The 26,654-nt window shown below is 46.7% G+C and overlaps 1 protein-coding gene across 5 annotated transcripts in view; it reads left to right on the top strand.

Annotated features, from left to right (window-relative positions):
- Positions 1-18,882: 18,882 nt before the first annotated feature.
- CAMK2G (calcium/calmodulin dependent protein kinase II gamma) overlaps positions 18,883-26,654 on the top strand; it is a 125,645-nt gene continuing 117,873 nt past the window's right edge. For all 5 annotated transcript variants that reach the window (XM_082486117.1, XM_082486115.1, XM_082486116.1 and 2 more), the window contains exons 1-2: positions 18,883-19,074; positions 20,908-21,002. In XM_082486117.1, coding sequence (XP_082342243.1) covers positions 19,010-19,074; positions 20,908-21,002 — 160 coding nt within the window. In that variant the 5' untranslated portion in view covers positions 18,883-19,009. The remainder of the gene's footprint in view (positions 19,075-20,907; positions 21,003-26,654) is intronic.

Genomic DNA, 26,654 nt, shown 5'->3' with positions numbered 1-26,654 from the left:
GAGTATCTCTTTATTGAGCCAGTGAAGAGTCTTTCCTGCCTGTCTTTTCTTCTTTAAATAGTATATAGTGTAGTGCATCGCCTACAACAGTGAGTTACAACTTTGCTTACTCTCCTGAGGGTGTTTAGCTGGGGTTGGACGACACCAGATGAACGCTGGTTGGTGTTCATTAGCATCACTCCATCCACCTTAGCAAAGGCAGGGCAATATGGCCCAGATGCCAGGGCGGTGTGTTTATTAGCAGTGTAATGGTCAAGGCAGGTTTTTTTCGGACTGACTCAGGCTGTCTCAGTGAGTCAGGGGTTGTACACACTACACCTCTACAGCTGGCGCAGCACGCCGGCTAGCTGTGTGCGGCCAGGAGCTGGTGGTGTGATCGTGTGCTGAAAGCACTCAGCAGTCCTCATGTTAGATTGCAGAAAGTTTCGTTGTGTATTTCCTAGACATAGTGAGTTCACTTGAGAGGATCAGCTAGGCAGCTGCCTTGTAAGAGCAGAGGTTCTGGGAAAACCTTCCATCTAAACACAAATTTTTGGATCAATTCAAAATCGAGTTTAAGCTAGGTCATCATAGGCATAGAAGTATGAAGGGGCTTCTGCTCACCCAAACCGGTCAAATGTATTTGCAGCCTGGTCTAGCGGGAGGTGTCCCTGCCTATGGCAGGGAGGTTGGAACTAGATGATCTTTAATGTCCCTTCCAACTCGAACCATTCTATGATTCTATGATTTGTTTGTCCCAGATTAAAAATAATCAGGAAGCCTTTTTCTTGCGTCTCTGATCCCTTTGTGAGGAGGGATTAGGGCTGCTCGGAACCCTGGGTGCCAGGGAGCAGCAGGGGCAGGCGCAGCCCCAGGGAGGGGACCTGGCAGCTGGGATGCCCCCCAGGGCAGGCAGGGCTGTGCCCGCAGTAGCTGGACTGCCGTCAGGCAGCATGACGAGCGGGGCAGGCGCAGAGAGGATAACCAGGCACAGACAAGTGCCCGGCTGCCAGGTGAGCCTGTAGTGGCACGTCTGAGGTCAGGCCAGGAGCTCAGCGGGGCAGCAGGGTGTGAGACCAGGGAGGTGCCTACCCTCAACACAGCTTCAGAGCCACTCCTGAGCCCAGGCGAGCCCTGCCAGCCCAGAGCTGGAGCACAAGCAGCTAAACCCTGGGACAGGGGAGCTGCACACAGGGCCCTGGCAGGTAGAACGTGCACAGTCCCATGTTGCACTGGCACCCAGGACTGGGTGGTAAAGGTGGCCAGCACAGACTTGTCTCTGCTTGTTCAGACCTGCATCCAGTTGTTTATGCAAAGAAATCCAAAGTGCCTGTTTATTCACAGACAGTGTTCGTGTCAGTAAGGCTACGGCTTTGGCTATAATTTCACCAAGGTATGTAACTGCAAGTCTTGGGAGTTTTTTTCGGTACAACCCATTTGTCAAATTAAAACTGTTGAAAAGCCAAAATCTTTAGAAACGGCAAAATAAATGATTTGCCTATTCCTGATGTGTGAGGAAGACAGCAATTAATCATATCTAGTATTTACATAGTATTATTCAGCCAAATTACAAGGAGAAATATCATTATAATTTACATAATCTAGAGGAGGAAAACAGGTCTCAGAGAGGTCAAACAAGAGGTGAGCCAGCATGTGTGAGGTCAGTCTTCCAAGAATGAATATTTGGCACATGAAAGCAGACTGATTGTTTTTTATTATTTTTTTCCCCAGAGATACAGAACATCCACAGCTTGCTTTGAAATTACTGGGAACTCAAGCATTTCTGAAAATCAGTCTGTATTTGTGACCCACTTGTACTTCTAAATAGACACGTAACTTCTGGTGCACCAGTTTGAGCTAAGCACCTTGTGTACAGGGAGGTCACACCTAGCTCTTATGGAGAAATAGAAACTGAACTGGGAGCCATGACTGAAAATTGTGTTAACATCCAGTTTTATTGTAGAGCATCCGGTTATCCAGTAGCGGCAGGATGAGAGCAGTAGCTTTGCTCCATTGCTCTATTTGAATCTGCTAGTTTCCACTAGTTGCCTTGCTGAATTTTTTCTGATTTTAGTGCTAGGCTTACTCACAGCTGCAAAAAAACGCCACAACTGGCTGTGGGGTCTGTGCAGTACAGCTTTGCTGAGGCAAATCTTCCTAACCCTCTGTCATGTCATTCTTATTTGTCTCATCTCTTGCTAGTGAGAAACACACTCCACGTTTGGGGCTGAGACTCCCAGGAAGAAGCCTACACATCTGGATTCCGAGGGGCTGGATGAAGCAAATTGCACCATTTCCTATCACAGAGCGCCCAGCTGTAATCAACACCCCCACTGCACCTCCAACCCACTTCTAGGTGAGTCAAAATCCCAGAATACCAATTGTCCAGCGGAAGGAAGCAATGAATTTCCTTCATACATCACCAGCTGGGACCAGGGTCTGAAATCTTTTGGGAACAGCCTCCAGATGTATATTAGCCTAGAACTAGAGTGTTCCCAAAGATTTGAGGAACTCCTCTGAGCCCTCAACTAAGGTGCATTGCTGGCTACCCATTTCCAATGCAAGCACTAAGCCACTAATTCCCAGGATAGTTCTCAATTGGACCAAATAACTTTTGCCAAATCCAATGTTTGGTGTTGCTTTACTCAGGGTAATGGTTGATGCAGTATCTCCATAGCTCTGTAACTATAGCTAGCTGCTTCAACTGTAGGATCTTGTAAGAAAGGACATAGGTCTCTGTTGATACACCTCCAAAATAAACAGTTAATCAGGCTCAATTCTTTGGCTGGGTAGGACATGCCTGAGATCCTTCCTTTCCTTCTCTGCTCCCCAGGGAACTGGCAAAATTTTGCAGAGAAGCCTGTGTGGCACAGTGTGAACTAGATCTGCTGTAGAGTAGAGCTTATTAGTGCAGCTCACCCATGTCTTCCAAATATCACAGTTGTCTTCACATTTTGAAAAGCAATTAAAATCAACAGCACGTAACATATTACAGCTGTAGTAAACATTTCCCTTGGCCATGGCAAACAGCCCTGGGAACTCTAAACTGCAAACAACAGCCCCTCCTCCTGTTTGCAACAGGGATCCACATTTAGGTTCAAAACACAGCAAAAGTGGTTTTCTCCCAATTTTTTGTTTGCCTTTTGTAAGGCACCGGGGGAGCCACAACCTTCACAGTACTGAATCTAGAAAAATTAAGTCCCCTGAGCAAACTGGGGCTTGTTATTCTGGAGTTTATGAAAAGCATAAACTATAGTAGAAACAAGTAGTAATCATGGATTGCTGAGAGGGATGCACACCCGGCATTGTATTCATTTCTCACTGGCTACAGGTTTGTCTGGTTAATCCCACACACTGATATTCATTAGCTAAATGAATACACCCACAGCAAGGACAGAATGAATTTGTGGGGTTGTTAGTTGGCGTAACTTCAGTGACTGTTAACAAGTCTTCAGTCTTTATATACCAGTTGTCAGTCATAGCCCTGTATGTGATTTATAGGAGAGATAAGTGCTATCATCATCTTGCAAATGAAGAGATAGAAGCAAGAAATGTAAGGCTTGTCTGAGGCCACTGTGGAGCCAGCAACTGATAATCTGACAGCTCCAGGCCTGTATTTACAAATGTAAATTGTCCGATGGCGTTGGTCTTGTCTTACTGGTCACAACTCTTGCAAGGTGCCTTAGTTCACAAACAGAATCTTTATTTGAAAATCACTTTTCAAGAAAGATGAGCTCTCACAGCTTGTGTTAAGTTTAAACTGGATGTTGTCACAGAAATGTGCCCTGTCTCATGTTGTATTATCCCTTTGCTCTTTGATCAGTTCCTCCTTCTTGTTGAGTTTGCAATTAAGTTTCTTGCAGGAGATTCCCAGTTTTGATTGGATTTGTTGATTATTTGCTGGGGCACTGCATGAATTAGACTCTGAAGAAGGGTGATTTGAGGAAGGCGAGCGTCACAGCAGCCGTTCCATCTTACACCGCAGAGCCATACCAAACCCTACGGCGTGGGCAGGTGCAGAGTTCTCATCACCTGCGCTACAGCCTCAACTGGGACAGAGCTCGGATTTTAGATTTACAGGAATTCCTGTAACCTGCCGTTTAAATGTTTCTGTCAGTGTAAATTTTGGAACATGTCTGAACAGATCGTGTCCTTAAAAATTTTGAAGTAAGATTTCACAGACTGATAGGGCACAAAGGACAACTCAAAAAAGGTCGCCGTCCTGTAAGATTTTGAATCCCCTACCCTTAGAAACAACTCCCTTTGTGGCTCTACCCGCACCGGAGCGGCAGCCAGCCCCGCCACAGCGCGGGGGGCCGCCCGGGCTGCGCTTCCCGCCGGGCTCCGCCTCCCTCCGCCTCCCTCCGCACGGGCGCCGGACGGGACCAGCGGCGGCACCGGGCGGGGGCGCCCCCTAGCGGCCGCCGCCTGGCCCGACCCGGCCCGGTCCCAAGCGCCCTTCCCACACACCCCCGGCCTGTCTGGTATCATCGAGTGGGTTTTGCGCTCACATCCGAGTGTTTCCATCGCTCTTCCAGGTGTATGGAAGTAGTTTGAATCACAGAATGGTTTGGGTTGGAAGGGACCTTAAAGATCACCTAGTTCCACCCCCCTGCCATGGGCCGGGACACCTACCACTAGACCAGGTTGCTCAAAGCCCCATCCAGCCTGGCCTTGAACACCTCCAGGGATGGGGCAGCCACAGCTTCCCTGGGCAACCTGTTCCAATGTCTCACCACCCTCACAGTAAAGAATTTCTTAATATCTAATCTAAATCTACCCTCTTCCAGTTTAAAAACGTTACCCCTTGTCCTATCGCTACTCTCCCTGACAAAGAGTCCCTCCCCATCTTTCCTGTAGGCCCCCGTTAGGTACTGAAAGGCTGCTATAAAGTCTTCCCAGTCTTCTCCAGGCTGAACAACCCCAAGTCTCTCAGCCTGTCTTGATAGGAGAGGTGCTCCAGCCCTCTGGTCATCTTCATGGCCCTCCTCAGGACCCACTCCAACAGGTTCTTCTGCTGTTGAGAACCCCAGAGCTGGACGCAGTGCTCCAGGTGGGGTCTCATGAGGGCAGAGTAGAGGGGCAGAATCACCTCCTTCAACCTGCTGGCCACGCTTCTTTTGATCCAGATCAGGATGCAGTTGGCTTTCTGGGCTGTGAGTGCACATTGCCAACTCATGTTGAGCTTCTCATCAACCAACACCCCCAAGTCCTTCTCCTTGAGGCTGCTCTCCAGCCATTCTCCACCCAGCCTGTATCTGTGCTTGGGATTGCCCCAACCTCCGTGCAGGATCCCCGACCAACTTGCTGTTGGGCTTCTCATATTGCTCTAGGCTTTATTGTGTCCGGCTGACATACGTCAGGCATCCCTCTGGATCACTCCACTTTACTGCTCCAACAGTGCTGCTTGTGTTATTACTGAATCGTAGATTTATGAAAGCACTGAGGCCTGTTTACAACAAAGTGTCTTGTGGGACCAGAATTCAACATTTTAGGTGTGTTAGGAAACAGCAAAGGGAATTGCATTACTGTAGATGTGTGTGTGTTCTGCAGAGGGGAAGGTTAGAAAATACTTTAAAGCTCTTTCAGGCTTCAGGGGAAAATAATATATCAATAAATATAAACCAAGTGAGAAGATCGTGCAAAAAATTGCTCTGAAGGTGGGAGCCAGTTTGATATCTTAGGATGGGTTCCCTTGGTTCTCCCAAGGGCTGCATACATCTGCTGAGGGTTGTCATCAATCTGTGCAGGCCTAGCTGCCAGCTAGAGGGAGCATTCAGAGCCTGCTTGAGATCATGAGATCTTACCCAACTCCTTCAGGAAGTACCAGCTCAGTTCTGCCCAGTCCACACCGCCTTCATACCCCAGGGCTCAGGCTGACGGGGTGGGAATGGTGGTGAGCACTGCTTATGAGTCGGTGGAGGTTGGGGCGGTCCCCCTGGGTCCTCCTGTAGGTAAGATGGGCCCCGACATACTCTTTGGGAGCCCAAGGTGGTAGCAGGGATGTGAGGAACTCTGGAGGACCATGTCACGCTGTTGTTCAAGACCTATTAGCCTGATACTCATCTAGCAAGTCTAAAGCTACCTGGCGTGGTGAATTCCAGGGGAAAATACCTGGACTAGCTTCTTAATGTAAAGTCTATGTTTATGGTATTTATCACAGTTGCTTTCTCTTCTTTCTTCCTCTGAATCCCCTTGTTATTTTATATTCAAGTTTCACATCAGTTTTCATTTGTTTCCTTTCTAACCTGAAGAGTCCCAATTTACTTAATCTTCTCAGTTAGAGCAGCATTCCATATATTTGGCTATGCTTGTTGCCCGTCTTACTTGTGAATAGTAATGGTCAGATCACAGTCCATCACTTCACTCGTGAAGCTGGGATTTTTTTCTCCACAATCATAACTTGACATTTATCCACAATAAATGTTAGTGCAGGCAAACGAGAAGCAGCGGAAAAAAGCAAGAGTGGAAAAGTGTGGGATGCTGCCTTCTGGGGGCAGTGTGCACTTGTATAATTACAGTAACCATGCTCAGCTTTATTTCTGAAGTGCAAACTGTATGCTTGTTGTTTCAATAATTTCTCTTATGCTGGAATACGTCCCCATCAGATCTGGTCTGGTTCTTTGCACCTCCTGTACTCATTAACAATGGGGCCATTACTTGAGGTAATTTAGTGAATGCTTTTCCCCACAGACCTCCAGTTCCCAGAGTTTTGTCTCTTTTTACTTTAGATCTCTTTGGAGTTGTCTCCTCTTCCCCACCCCCTCCCCAATATATAGGCATGTTGATTTCCCCTTGTTATCCTCTCCTAGTAGAGAGCTATTTGAAGGGACCCTATAGAGATACCCTTTGTGGAGGTTGGGCTTTCAGCAAAGGTTGTCTAGGCAAACTGGTAAAACCAGCGGTTAGAGGTTCTCCTGCCTGTAGTGTGACACAGAAGCAAGTAGCAACTTCAGCCTGGACAACCTTAATTCACAGTTGACTTCTCCTGAGTGCTGAAAGATGTGCTTTTGGGTCTTTGATTTCTCCTCTGTCACACTGTATATATAAACACAGTATGGCATGATTATTTTCTGAGAAAGAAATTAATAATTGAGACAGGTTGGTTTGTTTGTTGTAGTACATCCTTGTGCTTAGAAATATTTTGCAGTAGGAGCTTTCTGAGGTGCGCACAGAAGGAATGAGTACCTCACAGTTGGCCCAGCCTGATTTTCAGGAAGAATTACTTAAGTGAATTATGATGGGATCATGGGGGTTTCCCCCCTCCTTTTTATATGTAGTAGTAAAAGACTGTTTTAAATAGATTTTTAGAAATTAAATTTGAAAACATGTACTTGGCTATCTTGAAAAAATCAGGCATTTTCCTCAAATCTACTCATGGATATCTGTAAATTCTCTTTTAAATAGTTAAAAAATACTTAGTGATAGAGATAATTTCGTAAGTGCCAAAAATCTCTTTAAACCTAAGAAACTGAATCTAGGTGATGGTTTCTGATTTCTCCAATGAGATAATCGACACGGAAAAGGGAGAAAGAAATTTCTTCTGAGTCCTTTCTCTAAATAGCTTTTTGCCTTGATTAGGAGTTCTGCCTATGTAGTGATGTCCAGGCATGATTTGCAGCTCTCTTATTATCTCATTTTATTGTTGCACATCACTATGGAAATACTTGCTGACCTGTGCAAATAAGTAGCCCATCTCCAAAGAGCCCTGTTTACCTCCAAGAAGGCACAATAACCATTCAGTAGAGGAAATGATTTACGACGAGGAGGCAGGGTCACCTACTTCAAGATCCTATTGTAAGGTTAGGTTGTAACAAGGGAACGCTAGCAAATGAGCACAAAGAGGGTTTTACAGGCGCAGAGGACAACAAAAGCAGAAGTTGTAGTGTCAAGAATAAAACACACAGACACACAGCTGAAGCTGATTAAAAGGAATATAGTTTTGCAACGTGGATAATTCATTACCTCTTAAACTGGAAGTGTTTTCTTAGCTAGTTAAACTGCAGGATTAAATAGTCTAAAATGATTGTTGCAGATGTGGTTTTAATCCTCGGGCAGTCTGGAGATCTTGGCAGCTGGGGTCTTTACACCTGGGAGAGGTTTATGTGACCAGTTACCTGGCCTCAGCAAGGGCTGGAGGTGAGCTCCCTTCGCAGGGAGCGTTCACTGCCGCCTTTGCGCTCAGGCTGGGCGGCAGCTCCGCAGGGTGAGGGCGGCTGCTGCCGCTGGGTGTCTCTCGGCGATGCTTTCTCGAGGATGTCGGAGCATCTCAATATCTGACTGGTGATCAAAACTCCTCCAGTGCAGCATGCAGTTCAGCTGAGGCTCTCCTCCTTTCTACTAGCATTTTTTGGCTGTTAAGGAAGGTATTTGAAGCCATTCGGTTTGCGCTGTCTTTCATAGTTTTGTGTACTGGGATCTCCTGATGATGTTCCTTTTTCACTGCTGTCTGTAGGACTTGAGATCTTGCCATACTGATGCTTGGTTTATAAATGCTAAATTGCATTGGCAATGGATTTCTATTTCTCCCACAGTGCCCTCTTTTTTTTCGAGCCAGTAGTAGCAGGACTGTTCGTGTAGTCACTGAAACTTTTCTCTTTCTCACCTTCCACACAGATGTCCCATGTCTGTTTTAACTGTATGGAACTTGCATATTTTTTCTTGCTCTTTCTTGCTGAAAAAACTCTTTCAGTTACCAAGAAGTGCATACCATCCCAAGGGAACATGAGTATTATATCCTCTAGACAAAAGATTAAGATATAGGTTGAAATAAATAGGTAATATTTAGGTTTAGAGAGTATCTAAGCTGTTGACAAAAAAATATGGTCATGATATGAAGCTAGCTTCAAAACAACCTGTTGTAGCAAGCGAAACGGAGCCCCAAAAGTTGTGTGTGTGCCTGTAAAACTTCTGAGTTTCATGCTGTAATGGTATTTCTAGTGACATGCAATACAAATAAGCTTTGAACTCCTCTGTTCCCCCTGCTGAAGGGAAGTGTGAGCTAGGAATAGGATTTTCAAATCCTCAGCTAGCATCATACATTTATCAAATGAATTACCCCAGCTCCCAGGCGGACACCGTTGCAGCCCTGGCTTGGGAGCCATCCAGTGGAGTCAGGGAGAGTCCAGATTGTGCTTTAACCTACCTCCATGCCTGCCTAGGAGCAGAGACAGATGCCAAAGCTGAGACAGATGTTAGTTCTGCGGATTTTATTTACAGCCCAGCCAGCAGGTGTGATTTCCATGGGGAGCTTGCTCTTCCCTTGAGAATGACAGCCCAGCGCTGCAGCTGTGTGGGATTACAGAGTGCAACTCCTCTTCTGAACACGCTCACAGCCAAAAGCTAAATGAAGTTTGGCCTGTAATTGTAATGACAGCATTTATTTTGTCATGTAAACATAAAATGCTTTATCACTCTTTCTCTGACCCACCCACTGCCTACCCTTCTTTGCTGTAGGGAGCTCCCCTTAAGTTAGTTGTCTCTGGATCTTTGGCCTTTACATATTCTGACTCTTCTTTGTCTTGGAATATAGATGTAAAAATGTTTTTCCTCTATGCTTGCACAGTTTATGGTATCTCTCTGCTTTTGTTCCCATTTATAGAACTGTAGTACACACACATAGGCTACGCACCATCCAGTTGCATGTACATGTGCACACTTCAGCATGAGTCACCTTATCCGCATCTTTGTGACTAGAAACGCAGTTCTGCTTCATGTATTCACACGCACTTCTGTGATTTGCAAGTATTCAGGAGACAAACAGCCATGGGCTAGCATCTTATTCTGCTGCTGTCATGTATTTTTTGCTAGTACTTTTCAAATGTAACGTAAGGACATTAAGCATAGAAATAACACCTTCCTCTGCAGTATAGAAATTCCTTTAGATACTTTGAGGGCTTCTGAATGTGCAAATATTTGTGTTTCCGCACAGTCAGGTGTACCTGCCTCCCGCCCTTCAAAGGCAGGAAGTCTGTGTCACTGCAGACTCAGTGTGGTGGATTCTTAATGGGGATCCCAACCCAAACTGACAGATCTTGGGTGTAATTTTTTTAACCTGTCAAGAGCCATCTTTTTTTCTTTTGCATTTTATTTTTATTAACAAGATACAAGGAACAAAGTACATTCAGAAGGAGGCATAGAAAGCAGTAACATTCACAGCCACTCCACAGAAAAGTGTCGTAGGAGCATAATAAAGGTTTACTGAGTTTTTAATTGTGAATGATACTCTGTGCTGAAGGCACAGTTTGGGGGAGAAATCTGGTGAGAGCTGCACATTTAATTTACAGTGGCACCACTGCATTACCTTCACCCAAAATCAAGATCAATAGGAAAGCATCTGTATCTTTTCACATTGGAGGAGAAACCTGAATTCTGCCTTTCCGTAGCGGCTGCACTCCCATGAGGTCATGAGAGAGTCACTGTCCCGCTCTCCGCCTCATTTCTCTCATTGTAAAACATGATTTACTTCACTTATTCCCACAGGTTTTGTGGCTGTTAATGGGGAGTGTAAATCACTGTTTTACTGTTGCTCTGGCTGGGAAATCAGGCCCATCTTTCTCACTGTGCGTTCTCTGTTCATCACATGCAGGCAGAACTGAACCCCAGAGAAACTGGAGAGTCCAGCTACTGGGTGGAGGCTTCACTGTGGTTCCCAAATACCCTCTTTGCTGTGCTTGTTGGCTCACGCTGTGTTTGTAAACACTCACAGGCCCGCTCCTTTGGATTGTTCTTTGGAGCCAGATTTTCTTTTGATGTTAAACAGGATGTGTGTGTTAATTAATTTATTTTACTCAGGGTAGGAAATTGCTGCCAATGTTCTTTGAAGAGTCCTGTGAGCCATCTCTTCCCTCACATAAACATTCAGGCAATTTTGGTTAAAGTGTTTATTTTTTTAACTATGCATAAATGTTAATCTGGCTGTTTTACAGCGGAGAGGTTTTACAGGCTCCTTTAAAAATGTCAAGGTCATGTTTAAACAGTTACTGTTTAAACTGAGGAGATGAAGCACTGGACCAAGAGGATTCAGAGGTGAAAAAATGAAAACCAGTATTTTCTGCTAACAGGTGTTATTTGAGAGCTTAGTGCTGGTGAAAGCAATGGTGAAAACCTTTGGAGACTGATTGCTTCTGCACCTATTCCTTTGTACTTGTACTGTGGACATTGTTAGTGAAAATACAGCCTTCCTGCCTTAGTCCTAAGTTGAAAGGACTTCTGCCTGGTGATGACAGGGAAGCGCAGGCTCTGTAAACCTTGACTTCCTGAGACTGCCAGGAGGGGCCAGTTCATGCCAATTAGGGCAGTGACATTTATGATGTGGAGGTATACTACTTCATGGTTTGTAATGGTCCAGGAGGCTGTGATGATTAAATGTTGCTTGTGAGGGCTCCTATATTCGGACTAATCTCTCAGAAGCAAAAGGATTGAGAATCCTGGTGCTGGACGATTCTGTCATTTTGCATATTATAATGCGGCACTCCCACTTGGGTAAGGAGCACAGGGTGCTTCTTTTCAAAACCCCAAACTTTCAAACTGCAAGTTTGACAAAAATAATCAAGCTTTATGGAATGCTATTAAGTTATATTTAAGTTGGAAGAAAGCAAAACCCTGTATTTTTTTTAATAACTTTCTCTTTTTGTGAGAGCATTAAATAACTCCAGTCTTGGATTGATGTTTAATTGGTAGGGTGTTACGATTTGAGAGCAGATGCAGTTCAAACTGATCAGTCTCTTGCATGCCACCAGACATGCACAGTATTTTACTAAACAAGACCAGACAGATGCCTTGTTCTGAAGAGACTGCAGTTTGAGACTGATCTTTCAAGATACTGTATGACAGCAGATTCCCCAAGGGAATGATTTGGTCTCTTTGTAATCTCAAGTGTCTGCATACGCTTCAGTGTAGGTTTGGTGTCTAGCACTCTTATTCTAGAACAATAATCCGCAGCCATTTAAATCAAGACCTAACTGAGAACTTAATGGAAAAAGTTTAGTATCTCCCCAAGGACTGTGTCATAAATTCAGCTGAGATGACAAGAGGAAGGAATTGCAAGATGGATAGCGTGACATACATGAAGTTTATCTTTAACTTGAGTTGAATTCAAACAGAGCTAGTAATGGTCAAATGTTATGATGACTTTGGTGATGAGAGTTAAATTGGAGGTTTTCCCAGGGATCTGTGCTCCATTTTAAAAAGCAAAGAAACAAAATTTGTTGTAGCTGGCACTAAATGGAAGTCTTTTTTTTTAGCAGTAGCAATAGATAGCAATGACTGATCCACAGAAACCAAACTGCTCATTTCTCATTCCTTTTGGTTATGGGTGACCCACAGCAATGAAGGAGTTGCTTGTTCATATTCTTCTCAACACTGTGAAAGACAGCATTCAGCTCATGAAGACTGTCCATCTGTCATCTTTTTTGCAGTATTAGCTTTCCCCTGGACAGAGACCTTATTTAAAAAACAAGGGAGACCCCCACCCCAGGATGTGGCATTAATTTTCAGTATTCATTCAATAATTAGTAACGTATAATACCATACAATATTTTAAGCTGGTGGAGATATCTGGGATATAGGGAGAAATCTGTGTTCATCCTTTACGTAACAGTCATTGAGTCACGCAATCTTGTTTAAACAAACAGTGTGAATCTTAAAATAGCCCCTGGACATTCCACTGCGATGGCCATATTCAAATGAATGTTCAAGATGTTTCCCCACTATCGTATACCCACACAGTAACCCTTCAGTGACAGCAGAACCATCTAGGGACAGTATTAAGCTACACTTGCACTGGACACACAGATCTATTCACTTGCTCTGGTGAAGCAGGAAAATCTGCTTCTCTGTCATCCACCCACCAAGGGAGGCAATAGACATGAAACATTTTGAGGCTAATCTCATCTGAGGGTGATTTTAACATACCAGTTATTGTTACTGGATAATTATTAGAGGAATTCATGGAACATGACCTCGTTGCCATATAAATGGTGGGAAACCCTGCTCTTCAACTGATTAACAATTGATATTGGCTGGTTTCAAGCAGACAGGGAAGAAAACTTGAAATTCTTTGAATGCAACATTATTAATATTGCTATAGATAGAGAACTAGAGGAAATTGTTCTTACTGCTCAGAACATTTGTCTGATTCCTGTAATCCCCACAGTTTTTTTCTATAGAGTCCCATTGATATATTTCAAAGGCTAGTTTAGATATGATACAAGCATAAATATTTTGTGCACCTGATCAGTTAAGAGAGCAGACAGTAGACATTGCAGCTCAGCATTCAGAAATTGTTTAGCTGTGTCTCTCTAGCAAAGAAAGCTTCACAGAGGAGGCTGGAAAGGCTACTCTTCTGGAGCTCACTCAGTTTCGACCCTAGAGGTCAGGCTACTATTGGGGGGACTTGGATTTTCATGAGATGAGAAACAAAATCATGCTGCTGCAGCCCCCTTCTGTATGGGTCTGCAGGTGAAGTACTCAGCTCTTCAAGACTGTCCATGTGTTCTCTTCCACCAGGCTTTGCCTATATCATGTGTCGTGAACAGACTGTGAAATCGGTCAACAAACCTGGTATTGATCCCTTAGTAAAGGCAGGATAAGGCTCCAGACAAAAGACTATGTGGAGTGAGCTTATGGCAGCTAAATGAGTTGAATGTGTACTGAATGCTTCCCTTTCCAAGTTCGGGACCTAACCCATGCTTCTGAAATCCAAAGTCTAAAGCACTTCAAGCCGAGAGGAAAATACCTCATGTCTAGGTGGCTTGCAAAAGTCCCAGTGAAAGGCATGTGTCCCCATGAGTCACTGGGGGAGCTGGGGAACCAGGCGGGATGCCAACAGGTACACAGGGCCTGCCTGGGGGCACCCCGGCACTGAGACCCTGCCAGACCCCAGCCGCCCCCTCCTATGTCTGAACTCCCCTGGAGGCAGTGACACACAGCACTGAAGAGCAGAGATGTATAGAAGAGGGCTGGCCATTTGGACATACCTCCTGACCCTGTCTCACAACAGGAGAGAGCACTCAGTGACATTAAAATAGAACAAATTTGCAATGATATCAGGTTATATGTTTTATGAGCCATATAATTAACATGCGACACTCAGTGCCATGGGATATTATTGACTTAAATAGCTTAGTAAGTATCAAAAAGGATTAGGCATTGACATGAAACAGAACAGCGTATGCACTGACACAAGCTAGGATCAAAATTACAAGGGCTACCAATCCTTGTGCTTCAGGGCATATTTTGATCATCAGCTTGGGGTCAGGAGGAAAGCCACTCTCTAATAGAGTAGTGCACAGCATGCATGTGGGTTATAGTTATACGTATCTCTTTTTTTGGCCTGTTTTGATTCCTTTCTCTTCTCTGTCTTCCTTTCATCCCCTCCTGTTCCTCCTCCCTCACATTTATTGTCTGCAATAGGTCACTACTGAAGACAAGACACTAAACTAGATGGATGGCTGAATAGTCCGTACTAATAGGGTAATTTAATGTTTGCTTCTCTCCAGAACTCTAATGTTTATTTCAAATATAAATTTTATATTCACTTGCTAAAAAGTTCCTCTCTTTCCAACCTTCCTTCTACGCACACTACTTTTTATTTTTATCAGCTACACCTACAAATCCACTTAGGCTTATTTGAATCATCATTTTTCAGAGGTAATAAAAGAACCTTAGTTTGGGAGAAGGAAGAGAACAACCAGGCACATTAAAGGAACCTGATTTTTCTGGTAGATACTCAACAATTGCTTAAGTAAAAAAAATAAAAAATAAAAAATTAGAGATCTTGTATTGTACAGCCAACATGAATAATCAGCTATGAAAATAACGGGTTTTCTTCTGTGTACATGACAGTGAGTCTGTGGGCAGTCACGCTAAAATGATGCTTGATTTAGGTAACTCTGCATTTTTCTTTATAGATTCTGAAGCAAAATAATTGTCATCACTTGCACATGCCAAAAAAAAATCCTAATTTTATGACAATGCAATATTTCACACAATTTAGGGGGTTGGGTGTTTTGTTTTGTATTTTCATTTGTTACTATACTGAAGTAGTGCCAGGAAAACCCCACGTAAGAGCAGAGCAGGTTGAATTTCATATCCTGTAAATGCCTCGTGAGTTATAAGACCTACCTTGAGTTACTCACTCTAAATAGACAGACTGGGCAGCGGAGGCATAGAGAAGAAAAATTACTTGATTCTTTGTGGAACCCCAATTTAACAGCAGAAAACCAAAGAATGTCTATTTAAAAAATATGCCTACTCATTTCATTCATTGCTTTTTTTCCTTCATGCCTTCACCCTCCTAGACTGATTTCTAACTCCACCCATTCTTACTCTTCCCAGGTCTAATTTTGCTAACGCCCTCTCCTCATATCTGGCATTAGCCAGTGCTGCTCCACTCAGCACACTGATACACGCTGCCCTTTGGCTTATTCAACCTTGCTGGAAAGATGCTACCGTGCAGCTTCTCCAGCACCCTTCCTGTTTTCCACAGCGGGTTGAGTTCCAGCTAGTTTCTGTGAACTCATTTTGTAGTTCTTCACTCTGCTTCCCTAAAGACCAACGCTTTTGTGTTAATTCCTTCCCACAGACATTCTTCAATGTGCCAATGCTGACCTTAGGCTCCATGGACAGATGGGGCCTGATCCAAAGTCCATTAACATCGGAGGAAATGTCCATTTGCGCCCATGGGCTTTGCATTAAATCCTTTGCATTTTACTTACTTTCTTTAGTACCTCTTACTCAGCTCCAGTTATTAAAATCAGATTAATCCCTGACAGATCCCTGACAGTTCAGTGTACTGTATAAGCCAACCTGTGCTACTCCAAAAGATAGAGACCCAAACTGCTACTCTGCTAATGTGAAATCTGTGGATGGCTAATACTAAAAGCAAGATATTACTTCCAGATTTCAATCCTGCATAACTGAGGTCAGAATCTCACTTACTGTTCATTATCTGAATCTCCCATTACTAGCACACAGGCTCTCTCAAAGCTATTTCTTACTCTTCAAGTATTTTCTGGCCCCTACAACATTATTCTGTCCAAGCACTGTTCAAGATTCACCTCTGTTTGTGGTTCTAACTCTCACTACAAGTAGACTGCTATGTCAGCCAGAACATCAATATTTCTTTCTGTTGACAAAATACTCTTTTATCCATATTGCCACCCCTCCTCCTGCTTCATTTTGTCTACATTCCTTTTGAAAACTCTACTCCCATAATTTAGTCTCCCACTCAGTACTTGGTTTAATCAAGTCTGTCACTCAATTTATATCCCACTTCTCGCTTAACACAAGTTTCTCAGTTAGCAATCTGTTTCTGTAACACTTGCTATGCATAACACATGGTTAGCTTTTCTTTCCACACTTGCTTCTCTGTTCCCTTACTGATTTCCAGACCTCACTTTTCCTTGTAACACTTGAAGATGAGAAACTTCCTCTTCTGTCTCCCTCTTTTTATGTTTCTCATGTATTTTTATGAACCCATTGCAATCGGGGCTTCTCAAATATCATGGGGTGCTTTGTGTAGGGCACAGAACAGTCCTTGAGTCCAGTTAAAACAATCTTCAGCTGCAGAATCTCACTCAGTTTAATACATAGCTTTAGGTAAAGCTCTCTGGTTGCTGTGTTCCTCTGTTGTGGCTTGTACCCCTTTCCATCTTCATCATCCTTCCTCGGTTTGTAGGAGCACAGTACAAACGCATAAAAGTTAGATAATCTCCATCTGGCTGCTCATTCAGCACAGTGTGCTAATATCTGGTCTTAAACATCCACCCTCGGTTTTTGTGTTGAGGAACAAAGTCCTGCTCCAGTTGCTCCGTACATTTTAGCATAGGGGACTGTGTCATATATCTTGACTATATGGCCTAGTGCAACCACAGCACAAACTTAACAGCTCACCTTTCCTCAACAAAGAACATCTCATTTCATTTTGGATGGTGGACATGCACTGCTGGTTGTCTATTAGCAACATTGCCCACCACCGTATCTAGAATCTCCCACTTGAGTTTTGTGTTACCAGTCAATTCCACCGGTAAGGACTGTGGGTTGTCTGACTACTTTCCTCCTCATCTGCAGCTCTTCTAGCTGTTAGAGAAACTGGTGGACCACTGAATGAGGCTGTTGGAGTTGTTTTAGCTCAGCAGGAGGCAAATTCACCAGTTGGCACCTGTTGGACAGATCATTTGTTGGTTCTCTGAATTATTCTGCTGGGTCAGCAAGTTTCCAGGTTTAACTGCTGGCATGGTGTAAGACGCAGAATGCTGTTGTTTCATAATCACCTTCTAGAAGTACTGCTTTGTTGTAATGCTACTGTTACCTTGTCCTACTTTTGTTATCTACTTTCTGCATAAGCTGGGTGAATTTTTGCCCGCTGCATTACTTAGGTGTAGCTTTTGCAGCACTGGGCTGGCTGCATTTAACCTGGAGACAGGGAGTGGGGGGGATATGCTGGTGACTGCCGTCACTGCTTTTCACGGGATTGAGTAACACCATGATTTCCTAGTCCAGCCAAAGAGCAGTAATGCATGGTACTTATACAGTACTTTTCATTTTCAGATCAGTTTAATACTGCTCCTGGCTTACGGTTTGCTCATCTGTCCCCTCTCTATGTTCTTAACACAGCTCGCGCTCCCAGCCGCGCCGGAGAGGCCAGAGCAGTCCTTCCCTCTCTGCCTGGATCAGTGACTGCCCTATATAAATCTGCATATTAAGCAGATTTGGCAATTGTTCAGACAGAGACAGACTCACTTAAGTAAGAGGTGAAAATAAACTTGCTTAGAAAGGCACTGCAGCCAGCACTCTCAGATGGTATGCTATTAGAGACAGAACAGAGGCTGGCTTGTTTGCTTTTGCAGTCGGAGACCAGTGATTTCTGTTTGTCTTCTGCGTCCAAGTCCCATCACCATAAACCATACGTGTGTGCGAATGCCGCGTCCCATTCTTTAGCAGTTTCAAGACATTTCGCGTGTTACTGCTCTACCTCTGCACCAGAAGGTTCGTTTCCTGGGGGGCTCCCACATCCCTCCCCGCCCCCCCCCCCCCCCCGAGGTCGGGCTAGCGCTGCCTACTCGGCAGCGCACCGGGCCCAGCGCTGAGGCAGGTCGTGAGGAGGACTTGGGGCTCCGCTTCCCCGGCTCGTGGGGGGCAACGCGGAGCGCCTAGTCCCCCGCGCTGGGCGGTGGCCTCAGACTGCGGCCGGCAGCTGCCTCTACTTCCTCCCCGCGCCTCCTCCTCCGCCGGCTGGAGCAGCAGGGAGGCAGCCGGGCGGCTGCTGCCTGCGGGCCGGGACAGGCAGGGCCCGGGTGGCCCGGCGCTAGCCCCGCTGACGTGCGCCCGGCGGAGGGCGGCGGCCCCCCCTTCCCTCCTCTCCCGCTGCACGCAGGAAGTTTATCCGGCCGCAGCTCTCCCCGCCCCGGTCGCTGCGGCCCCAGCCCGCCGCCACCCGCGGGGGGAATTAAGAGAAATACCACGCGGTGCGCCCGGCCGGGGGTCTCACCCCGGCCCTGCAGCCTCCCACCGCCTGCGGAGCGGAGCGGGTGGGGTGTACGGGAGGTGGTGAGCGAGCCCGCCGCAGTCTGCCCGCCCTCCCTGCGCGGAGGCGGGGGCGCTGACTGCAGTGCCCGCTCCGGCGGCGGCGGGCGGGGGGAGGCGGCGGCGGCCGCGCCCCGGCTGCAGCCCCCCGCGCGGGCAACAGCGGCGGCAGCGGCGCTGCGGACGCCCCGGGAGCGCCCCCGGCGGCCACACCCCGCGGCGGGCCGGGGCCGGCGGAGGGGCGGAGGGAGGGGGCCGGCGCGGGGTGTCTCCGAGCCAGTTCTCGCGGTGCTGGCCAGGCTCAGCCTCCTTCCCCTCCCCGGCGAGCGGTGACTGTGCACGGCGGAGCGGGGAGCGCCGAGCCGGGCGCGGGGGGAGCCCGCGCCGTCCCGCTGAGCCAGGAGGGAGGCCGCCGAGCAGCGCGCCCGCCCGGCCCGTCCCCGGCCCGTCCCGGCCGCCCTGCCCCATGCCCCAGCGGCGCTGAGGCTCCCACAGCCCGAACATGGCCACCACGGCAACGTGCACCCGCTTCACCGACGAGTACCAGCTCTACGAGGAGCTTGGCAAGTACGGAGCCCGCTGCGCGCCGCGCCCCGCCGCCCGCCCCGGCCCCGGGACCCACCGGCGCTGCCGGGAACCCCATGCTGGCGCCCCGGTTCTCCCGGCAGCCGGAGGAGGATTAGTCGCCGCGCTGTAATCCCGCTCTCCAGCCCCGCGTCTGCTCCAGCGGCATCGCCGCCGGGGGGAAAAGTGTTTCTGCGCCCCGGGGTCGTCCCCGCCGCTGGATGGGGTGTCCCCGCCGCCCGCCTGGGGCTGCGCGCTCCTGTTGCACCCCGGGACTTCCTCTCTTCCCCCCCTGCCCTCCTCAGGACCGGGCTGCCGCCTTCTCCTCCCCGCACCGTCTCCCTGCTGCACGTTGCCGTTCCCTTCAACTGTTTCTGCGCTGGGACGCGGCAGCGTTACTGCCGCTCCGCGACGCTTCGGTCCCCACTTCCTCGTCCCTGTGAAAGGACCAGGTGCTGCTGCACCGCGCTTCTCGCTCCCTCCCTCCATTCCTCCCTCCCTCTCTCCGCACTTGTCTCTGCATTGGCAGACCTGCTGCTGCACCCTACGACAGGGCTTTGCAGGGGGACCCTGTGGGGCAGCGTAGAGACGGCCGGGGTAGGATGATGGGGACAGTGCTTTCCTGGGTGCTGCTGCTCACCCCCTCCCTCCCTTCCTGCACCAACTGCTGGGCTCTGCTGCATCTCTTCTCTCCAGCTCAGTGTCCCTGTCCCTCCCCACACTGCTGCAGCTGTGTGTCACCAAGCCCGGGCCCCAGTGCTGGTGCTCACCTTGCTGCTTATTGGTTTGTATGTAGAGGTTGAGGAAGGGGAGAAACAGGCAGGACTCTGCAGTATCGGGAGGATTCAAGCTATTTTAGGCTCTCTGTGGGGCTAACTGTCTTGTGGGGCCCTTGTGCAGCTTCTGTTCCCCTTTCTTATACTTTAAATATGTACATTTGTCCACAGACATGGGTTTGCATTCCTGGTCTGAAGGACTTGGAATTTTCTGCCAATTTTCTCTTTATTTGTCCTTTTCCCCTTTTCAGCTCTTTTCTGTAAAGCCAGTTGTTATTCTTTCCCACCCCGTTTTGTTGGTTTTGCTTTTTAAAAGAAGGGACTGCTTTCAGATGCTCATCTGTGTAGTTCTGTAGATTTTGAGTCCCTATCTCTTCACCTTGGTCTCTGTTGTATTATCTCTTTTTTTCCTCACAGATATCCTTCTTCCCTCTCTCTCAGACCTCTTCTCCGAGTGGCTCTTTGGAATAGTTGTAGTAATATCAATAGTTCCAGCTTGAGAAAATGTACAAAGCCTCGTAGCTTCCTACTCCATTAATAGGTACATGCTTATCCCCATTTTGCAGGTGGGTAGTCAGATGTAAGAGAACTAGTAACTTCTGCAAAGTGTTGCAGCAGTTTCGTGCCCAAGCTGGTGCTTGAACGTGGGAGAAATGAGTCCTGGTTGTCTGATGTAACTGCTGGGTATACGGTCTTTGGGAGATGGACTTGCGGGCTAGTGTTTGTAGCGTCATTCTGGGCTGCTTGTCTCCTGTTCATCAATCCCTTCATGTCCTGCTTCTGTGCCCGTATGGTCTCTCTCCCTGCACAGTGTGCTGTTCTTACTGCGCTGTCTGTGAGGGGGCTTGAGGGGTCTTCAAGAGGCTTGAGTACCATATAGACTAGCTTTTATTTGCTGATCAGACAGCACACACTGTTCATCAGATTCTCATGGGCTGTTTTCCTCCTCTGTATGTTTTCTGCCCTGTCCTTAATCCGGTCCGCTCTGGGGATAGAAATTGCTGCTATTGTATTCTGATTTTCAGTTTCGTGGCTCCTACCCTCTTTATTTTTCTTCTAGGGGAGCCTTTTCTGTGGTCCGCAGATGTGTAAAGAAAAGTTCATCACAGGAATACGCTGCAAAAATCATCAACACCAAAAAACTGTCGGCCAGAGGTTAGTGTCTCGATCTACCCTTCTTCCTTTTATTAATAGAAAATACTTCACTGGAGTTGAAGCTGTAATAAGTTTAAGGGATCTGAAGTTGCTTGTCTCAGTCATTTCAGTGTTACAAAATAATTGAGTTGTGTGGCAAAGAGGAGATTGAAAGGATGATAGAAAAATTCCTGTATCTGGAAACGGATACCCTGTGAAGTGATGTTGTCTTTTTTCTTTTTGAGATCTTTCTTCTGCAAGCTGAGCTAGAGGTATGTTTATAGAAGATTTATCTATGTGTGTGTGTACCGATCACTCATAATAAAAAGAAGTGTTGCAGACTGATTTTGCTGAATGCCTTTTCTACCTAGGAGATCTGTCTTAGGAGAACAGATGTGATTATTTTTTTTGAAGGATAGATGCTATATGCCTTGCTCCTTTCATGCCGTAGTTAAACATAGAGTGTTGGAAACTAACAAGTTTGCCTTCAAAGGCAGAAGTAGGTTGGGTGGAGAAGTCTTGCGAATTTGACTTCTCGACAAATTGGAACAAGTATTTTTTGCTTTCATTAGTCCTGGAGGCTTCAAAACCTGAAGCCAGACTGTAGTCTTGTAAAAAGAGAAAAAATCTTAACTCTTCCCTCAAGCTGTTGGTCTTCTATTTTCCAGGGGTGTACTTGTGCACAAAGGGTATCGTACCTTGTAGTATGCAGGCAATGTGTATCTGCTAGTGTGTAGGGAATCCCTTACAGGGATTAAAGTCGCTTTGCGGGTGGGGTGACTGAGGAGGAGAATGAGAGAAACGGAACTGCAGTAAAAGATGCTGAAAGAGAGTGCAACAAGTTGAAATGCCAGAGGCAACTCTTCCTAGAAGAGGTGAACAAGACGAGATTCTCCTTTTTGCTGGAATAGGAAATGTGACAATTGGAGCAGAAGATGGCTTGAAAAAAATGGTGAAAAAAATTTATTTACTGTAGTTTGCATGGAGAAGTAGTGTCAGAAGTAGAGTGCCGTACTGTGAAGTTTGGTTTGTTTGTTTATTTACTTGTTCTCCCAGACTTGTGGAAGTAAGCATATGTGCTAATGTGTTGTTTCGGTATCTAGCCTGAGTGAGGTCGTGTTGGGGACCAACCAGTGGAACCCTAGATTGTTTAGGAGGTGGCTGCAGATCCTGTGAGAATTGGTGTGTTTCCTCTGTGGTCAGGTAACAGTGCCTGCTGATGTAGGTGGGATATCCAGTCTCTTGAGTTCAAAATTAGTTCAACTTAATATGGGAGAGGTTTGAAGGGTGGCTTTGCTTTGCTGACAGGCATTAATGCCGTGTTCGCTCTGCAGAGTTCCCTGACCATCCTGTAACGAGGACTAAAGCTCAGGAGAGCCATCTTCTCAGATGCTAGTGGACACAACCCTGTCTAGAGAAGGGAGAGAGTAGCTTGATAAACTGATCGCAGATGAGAAACTGTTTTCTTACGAAGGAGGCAGTACTGAAGTTAACTCTAGAGATAAGAAAAATGGGGAAAACTGCAGGATTAATAGAATTGAAACGAGATTCAGAAACATGTTAGCAGAAGTTCCAAAGTAGCAGAAGCACTGACTGAGTGTTTGGGTACCTAATGAGTTACAGAAGGAGCAATATATAGATTATAATTGTTTTTCAAATTAAGGTGATGACAGTTTTATAACCCAGCAAGTAGGAAAAGTAAGTATGGGTGAATAAAGGACATGTTTTGATCTACTACTTACTTTCTAGGTTTCATACCTTCCTATAAATAAAATACACTGAGGATACTAACCTGGGCCTCAGCTACGTAACTCGAGGCAGCTGGCAATGATTTACTTACAAAGGTATTGGTTAGGTAGAGGGCAAGTGTGGGGAGAGCCAAGAAAGGAAATGGATGTTTCTGCTAGTACAGAAGAATATGAGAAACAAGGGACTGATCAGGTTTCGTTGAAGTCTTATCTGAGGACTAAAGAATCTGCATTTACAGTGAAAAGTGGATAGTGACTTCAGCTGAATATATTGGTTCCTCAGTTATTCCAGCTGTGTTTGCTGATAGCTCAAGTGGTTAGTACAAAAAGGGACCAAATAATTTGATAGGAACTTAGTGAATTCACCTTGGAATAGGTCTTTAAAGCACTGAAGGAAAAATGCATGCTATTTAGACATTGCAGCTGTAAATCAGTGATTAGGGAGATTCAATTCAGCAACCTGAAAATGAAAGTCTGAGGGAAAGGCATTTTAGAAAGCTGTCTCCCACAGGAGGAGAATTATGGCATTAATTCTGCAGTATCCTGGATATATGTTGCCTGATGCTTCCTTTCCCTGAGCTGGCACTTCTCCCTGGGGAGGCCATGTCTCTGCCTGGCAATACATATACGCGCTTGGCAATACATATACGCCCCTGACTGCCGTCTGTCCGTAGCCCAGGCTAACCCACCCTCTTGACCTCCCTCCCGCATTGTTGGCTTTCTTCTAGGCTTGGTCACAGCGCTGGAATATTCCCTCGTGTGGGGACACCCTGCCTCACTCCAACTTAACCATAGCTACATTTTGTACCTTCTCTAGCAGAATTTGAACCTGTATTTGATACCTGATGTAGTAACTGCTACTTCAGGAGTCGGTGTCTTGCTGCTGCTGAGCAGTATGTGTAGCCCGTTGCTGCTTCACAGAAGTTTTGCTTGCTGTAGTGCTTCCCTTGATTACGTCCAGGGAAATGGTAACAAAGCCTTGCTCTCCTTCCACAGTACTTCTTGTTACCTTTATTTTTCAAGACTCTTGATGAAGAAATACTAGATAGCTGACTGGGAAGTGCTGAATAGCTTGCTGTATGTAGCTGAAAAGGAGGAAGAGGAACACTTCAGGGTAAATTGTATGTGTTTAAAGGGTTCTATATTACTCGACATGTTTATCAAACTGTTTTCTTAAAGCATTAAAGAGTTGAAGAGGCATGGTGCTGTTACAGCGCTCCTCTCTAAAAGCAAGGAGAATGAATGTGGTGCTGGTCTTTGTGAAGGCTGCTTCTAACAACTTCACTCTAGTAAGCTTCGCCCTTTGAAAAATAAGTCAGATGTTGAGAGGAGAGTCTGTTTCTCTATTGTCTACAATTTTTGGATGCCTGTTCTCTCTCTTTTTAATAAATCGTGTCAATAAGAGCTGGTCTAGATTAAAATTTGTATTTCGGCTTTAATGAGGTATTTGCTGCTGTTCATATTGTGTTGATGCTTAAGACTGCCCAGTGAAGAGTATGCCAAGAACTTTAATGTTAAATACGGGCCAACCGCTTGTGGAAAGGGAGGGCAAACAGACTTCACCTTAGTCAGTGTTCGGCTGACATATAAGAGCAGTGGTTATTACACATGGGGGAAATAGAATGCTTCAGTCATCTGAAATTCCTGTGGGATTGAACTTGCAGGCTTTTACCAGAGCTACAGGCAGAAGGAAGTAATAACTATCATTTTTTGGAAGTTGTCTTGTGGGTGTCACCAGAATGCTTTCGAATGTGAAAATTCATAGCAAGTAGTGCTTCAGTTCCTGGGCAGCAGTGAAGTTCAAGTAAAGTAAAATCGCTTGCAGGGATCAAGAGGGAAGCAGTAGCTTTAGTAGCAGTAGGGAAATATCCAGGATTTGGCTCGCCAGCGTGTAGTTGAAGAGATAGTCCTGCATTGGAAAGAGGTAGGCAGAGCTCTATCCTGTGATACTATTTGGTATGAACAATAGCCTAAAAATTATATAGTGATCTTACCACCACGTGTAGGATTTTCAGCCCTTGTTTTTTAGGTGGGGGGGAGAAATCTCTGCACGTTTCATTGCATTTCACTGTAAATTTCATTTGCTGCTGAAAATCTGTATCTTTCAACTTTGCAAGTGACATCTCTTGATGAAAAAATGAAAAGCTGCTGTTCTGGAAGTTAGGCTGCTTCATTGCTTTCTCTTTACTGTGGCTTTGAAGCGGATTCTTTCCCTGCTCTTCATCTTCCCAAATTTGTAAACCAGATCAAAATTTGCAGTCTACCCAGTTATTTTGTTGTTGTTCCTGTAGGAGATTATGTGGATTGTGGGAGGAGCAGGGAATTACTTCTGTGTATCAAACCCCAACAGGAAAAAAAGCTTTCTCTTTACACTTCCAACTCTGCTTTTTTTCCCACACATGTCTCTTGTCCTGGATTTCGGTTCCGTAGTGGTTGCGGATTTGGGCTTTACAGTCTGTTTTGTTGGAGGTGCCAATAGTAGTTTCCCTGGGCACTGAAACGTTGAGCTTGAATGCTGCAGAGGGAGTTGAGCAGCATCGGTCCCTAACCTCTAGCTTGAGCTGCTCTGTGGATGTTCTTAGCCGACGTTTGAGTTGGGACTCTCTCGGACTACTCTCGTGGCTGCCAGGTTTGAAGTCCCCTGTGGGCTACTGCACACCGGCGTGAATTAGGTGCAGGCAGCGGGGCTGCACTGCAGCCTGGCACGGCGGCTCTGGGTGAGAGCGAGGGACGCCCGGCACACCGGGCACCGATGGCAGGAGCACAAATCTGAACTCGTGGAGAAATGCCCTGTAATAGGTGTCCTCTGCCTGTGCCTGTGTTTGTAGGTTGGGGACGAATGTCCTTTCTTGCAGAGGACGGCAAATCAAACCGTTTCCGCTCAGCTGGGTTTGCCGAGCAGCCGGATCGGGTCCGGTAATCTGGTGCGGGAGAGGAGCTGCCCTCCCTGCAGGACGGGCCTTCAGCTGGGTGTGAAGTGCTTCGCTGCGTCCCGGCTCCTCCTCCTCCTCCCCCCCCCCCCCCCCCCGCCGCCTGCGAGGAGTCCGAGAGATGCTGTGATTAACGGTTGGACTCGGTGATCTTAAAGGTCTTTTCCAACCTAACCCATTCAGTGATTCAGCTGCAGTGATGGCTGATAACCAGTGATGGGTTATTTTTGGAGGTCCTTGCGCACGTGGCGGGATGCAGGGGGGGCGCTGGACCCCCCGGCGCGGTGTGTGCGGCTGGGGGCTGCCTGGTGGGGAGGGGGGGCGGGCGGGTGGAGAGCGAGTGGCCGAACTGTGTGCTTTGCAGCGCAGCACACATGCGTGCGGCGGAGGGGGGGCTGCGTTGCTGATGTCAGAAACTGCAGCCCTCTACCTCCGCCAGCAGCCTGCCTCCCCATCCTCCTCCTCTTCCTCCTCCTCCCAGCCTCCGCCTGCAGCCCCGCTCAGGGGGAGAGAGGTTCTAGCAGTGTATGTCACTGGGGTAATTCCACTGGAAGAGGTGTTTGGAGAAGAGGAGGGGGTGTGTGAAAGGAGAGACCCTGACCTTGGAGCAGATGCTGGGGCTGAGAGCTTAGTGGGTGGCCGCTGGGGCTCAGCCTGGCTTTTTGGCTGCCCCTTACGCAGCGATGCAGGCAGGAGAGGGCCCTGGCATGAGGGCTGGCAGAAATTGGCAGGGTGGCGAGCGGTGGAAGCCTTGCTTGTGCTGTGGCTCGCTATGGCCAGAAGCTGGCTTCCTCCCGCAGAGGATGTCGGTGATGGTTGGGGTTACCCCAGGTTGCCTCTCAGTTTACACTGTATATTTTATAAAGGAGCTGGAACAGAGCAGACAGGATTTCAGCTCGTGTCTGTCTTCTCAGTGGTCACATTGAGTATTAAATTTCCAGCATTAACAATGAGGGGGGCAGTGGGCACACAGATTGGGCAGGAGTTCCTACTGC

Source organism: Vanellus vanellus (assembly GCF_965231255.1).
Source record: "Vanellus vanellus genome assembly, chromosome: 7".
Lineage (NCBI taxonomy): Eukaryota > Metazoa > Chordata > Aves > Charadriiformes > Charadriidae > Vanellus > Vanellus vanellus.
This window is presented reverse-complemented; position numbering and strand designations above follow the sequence as displayed.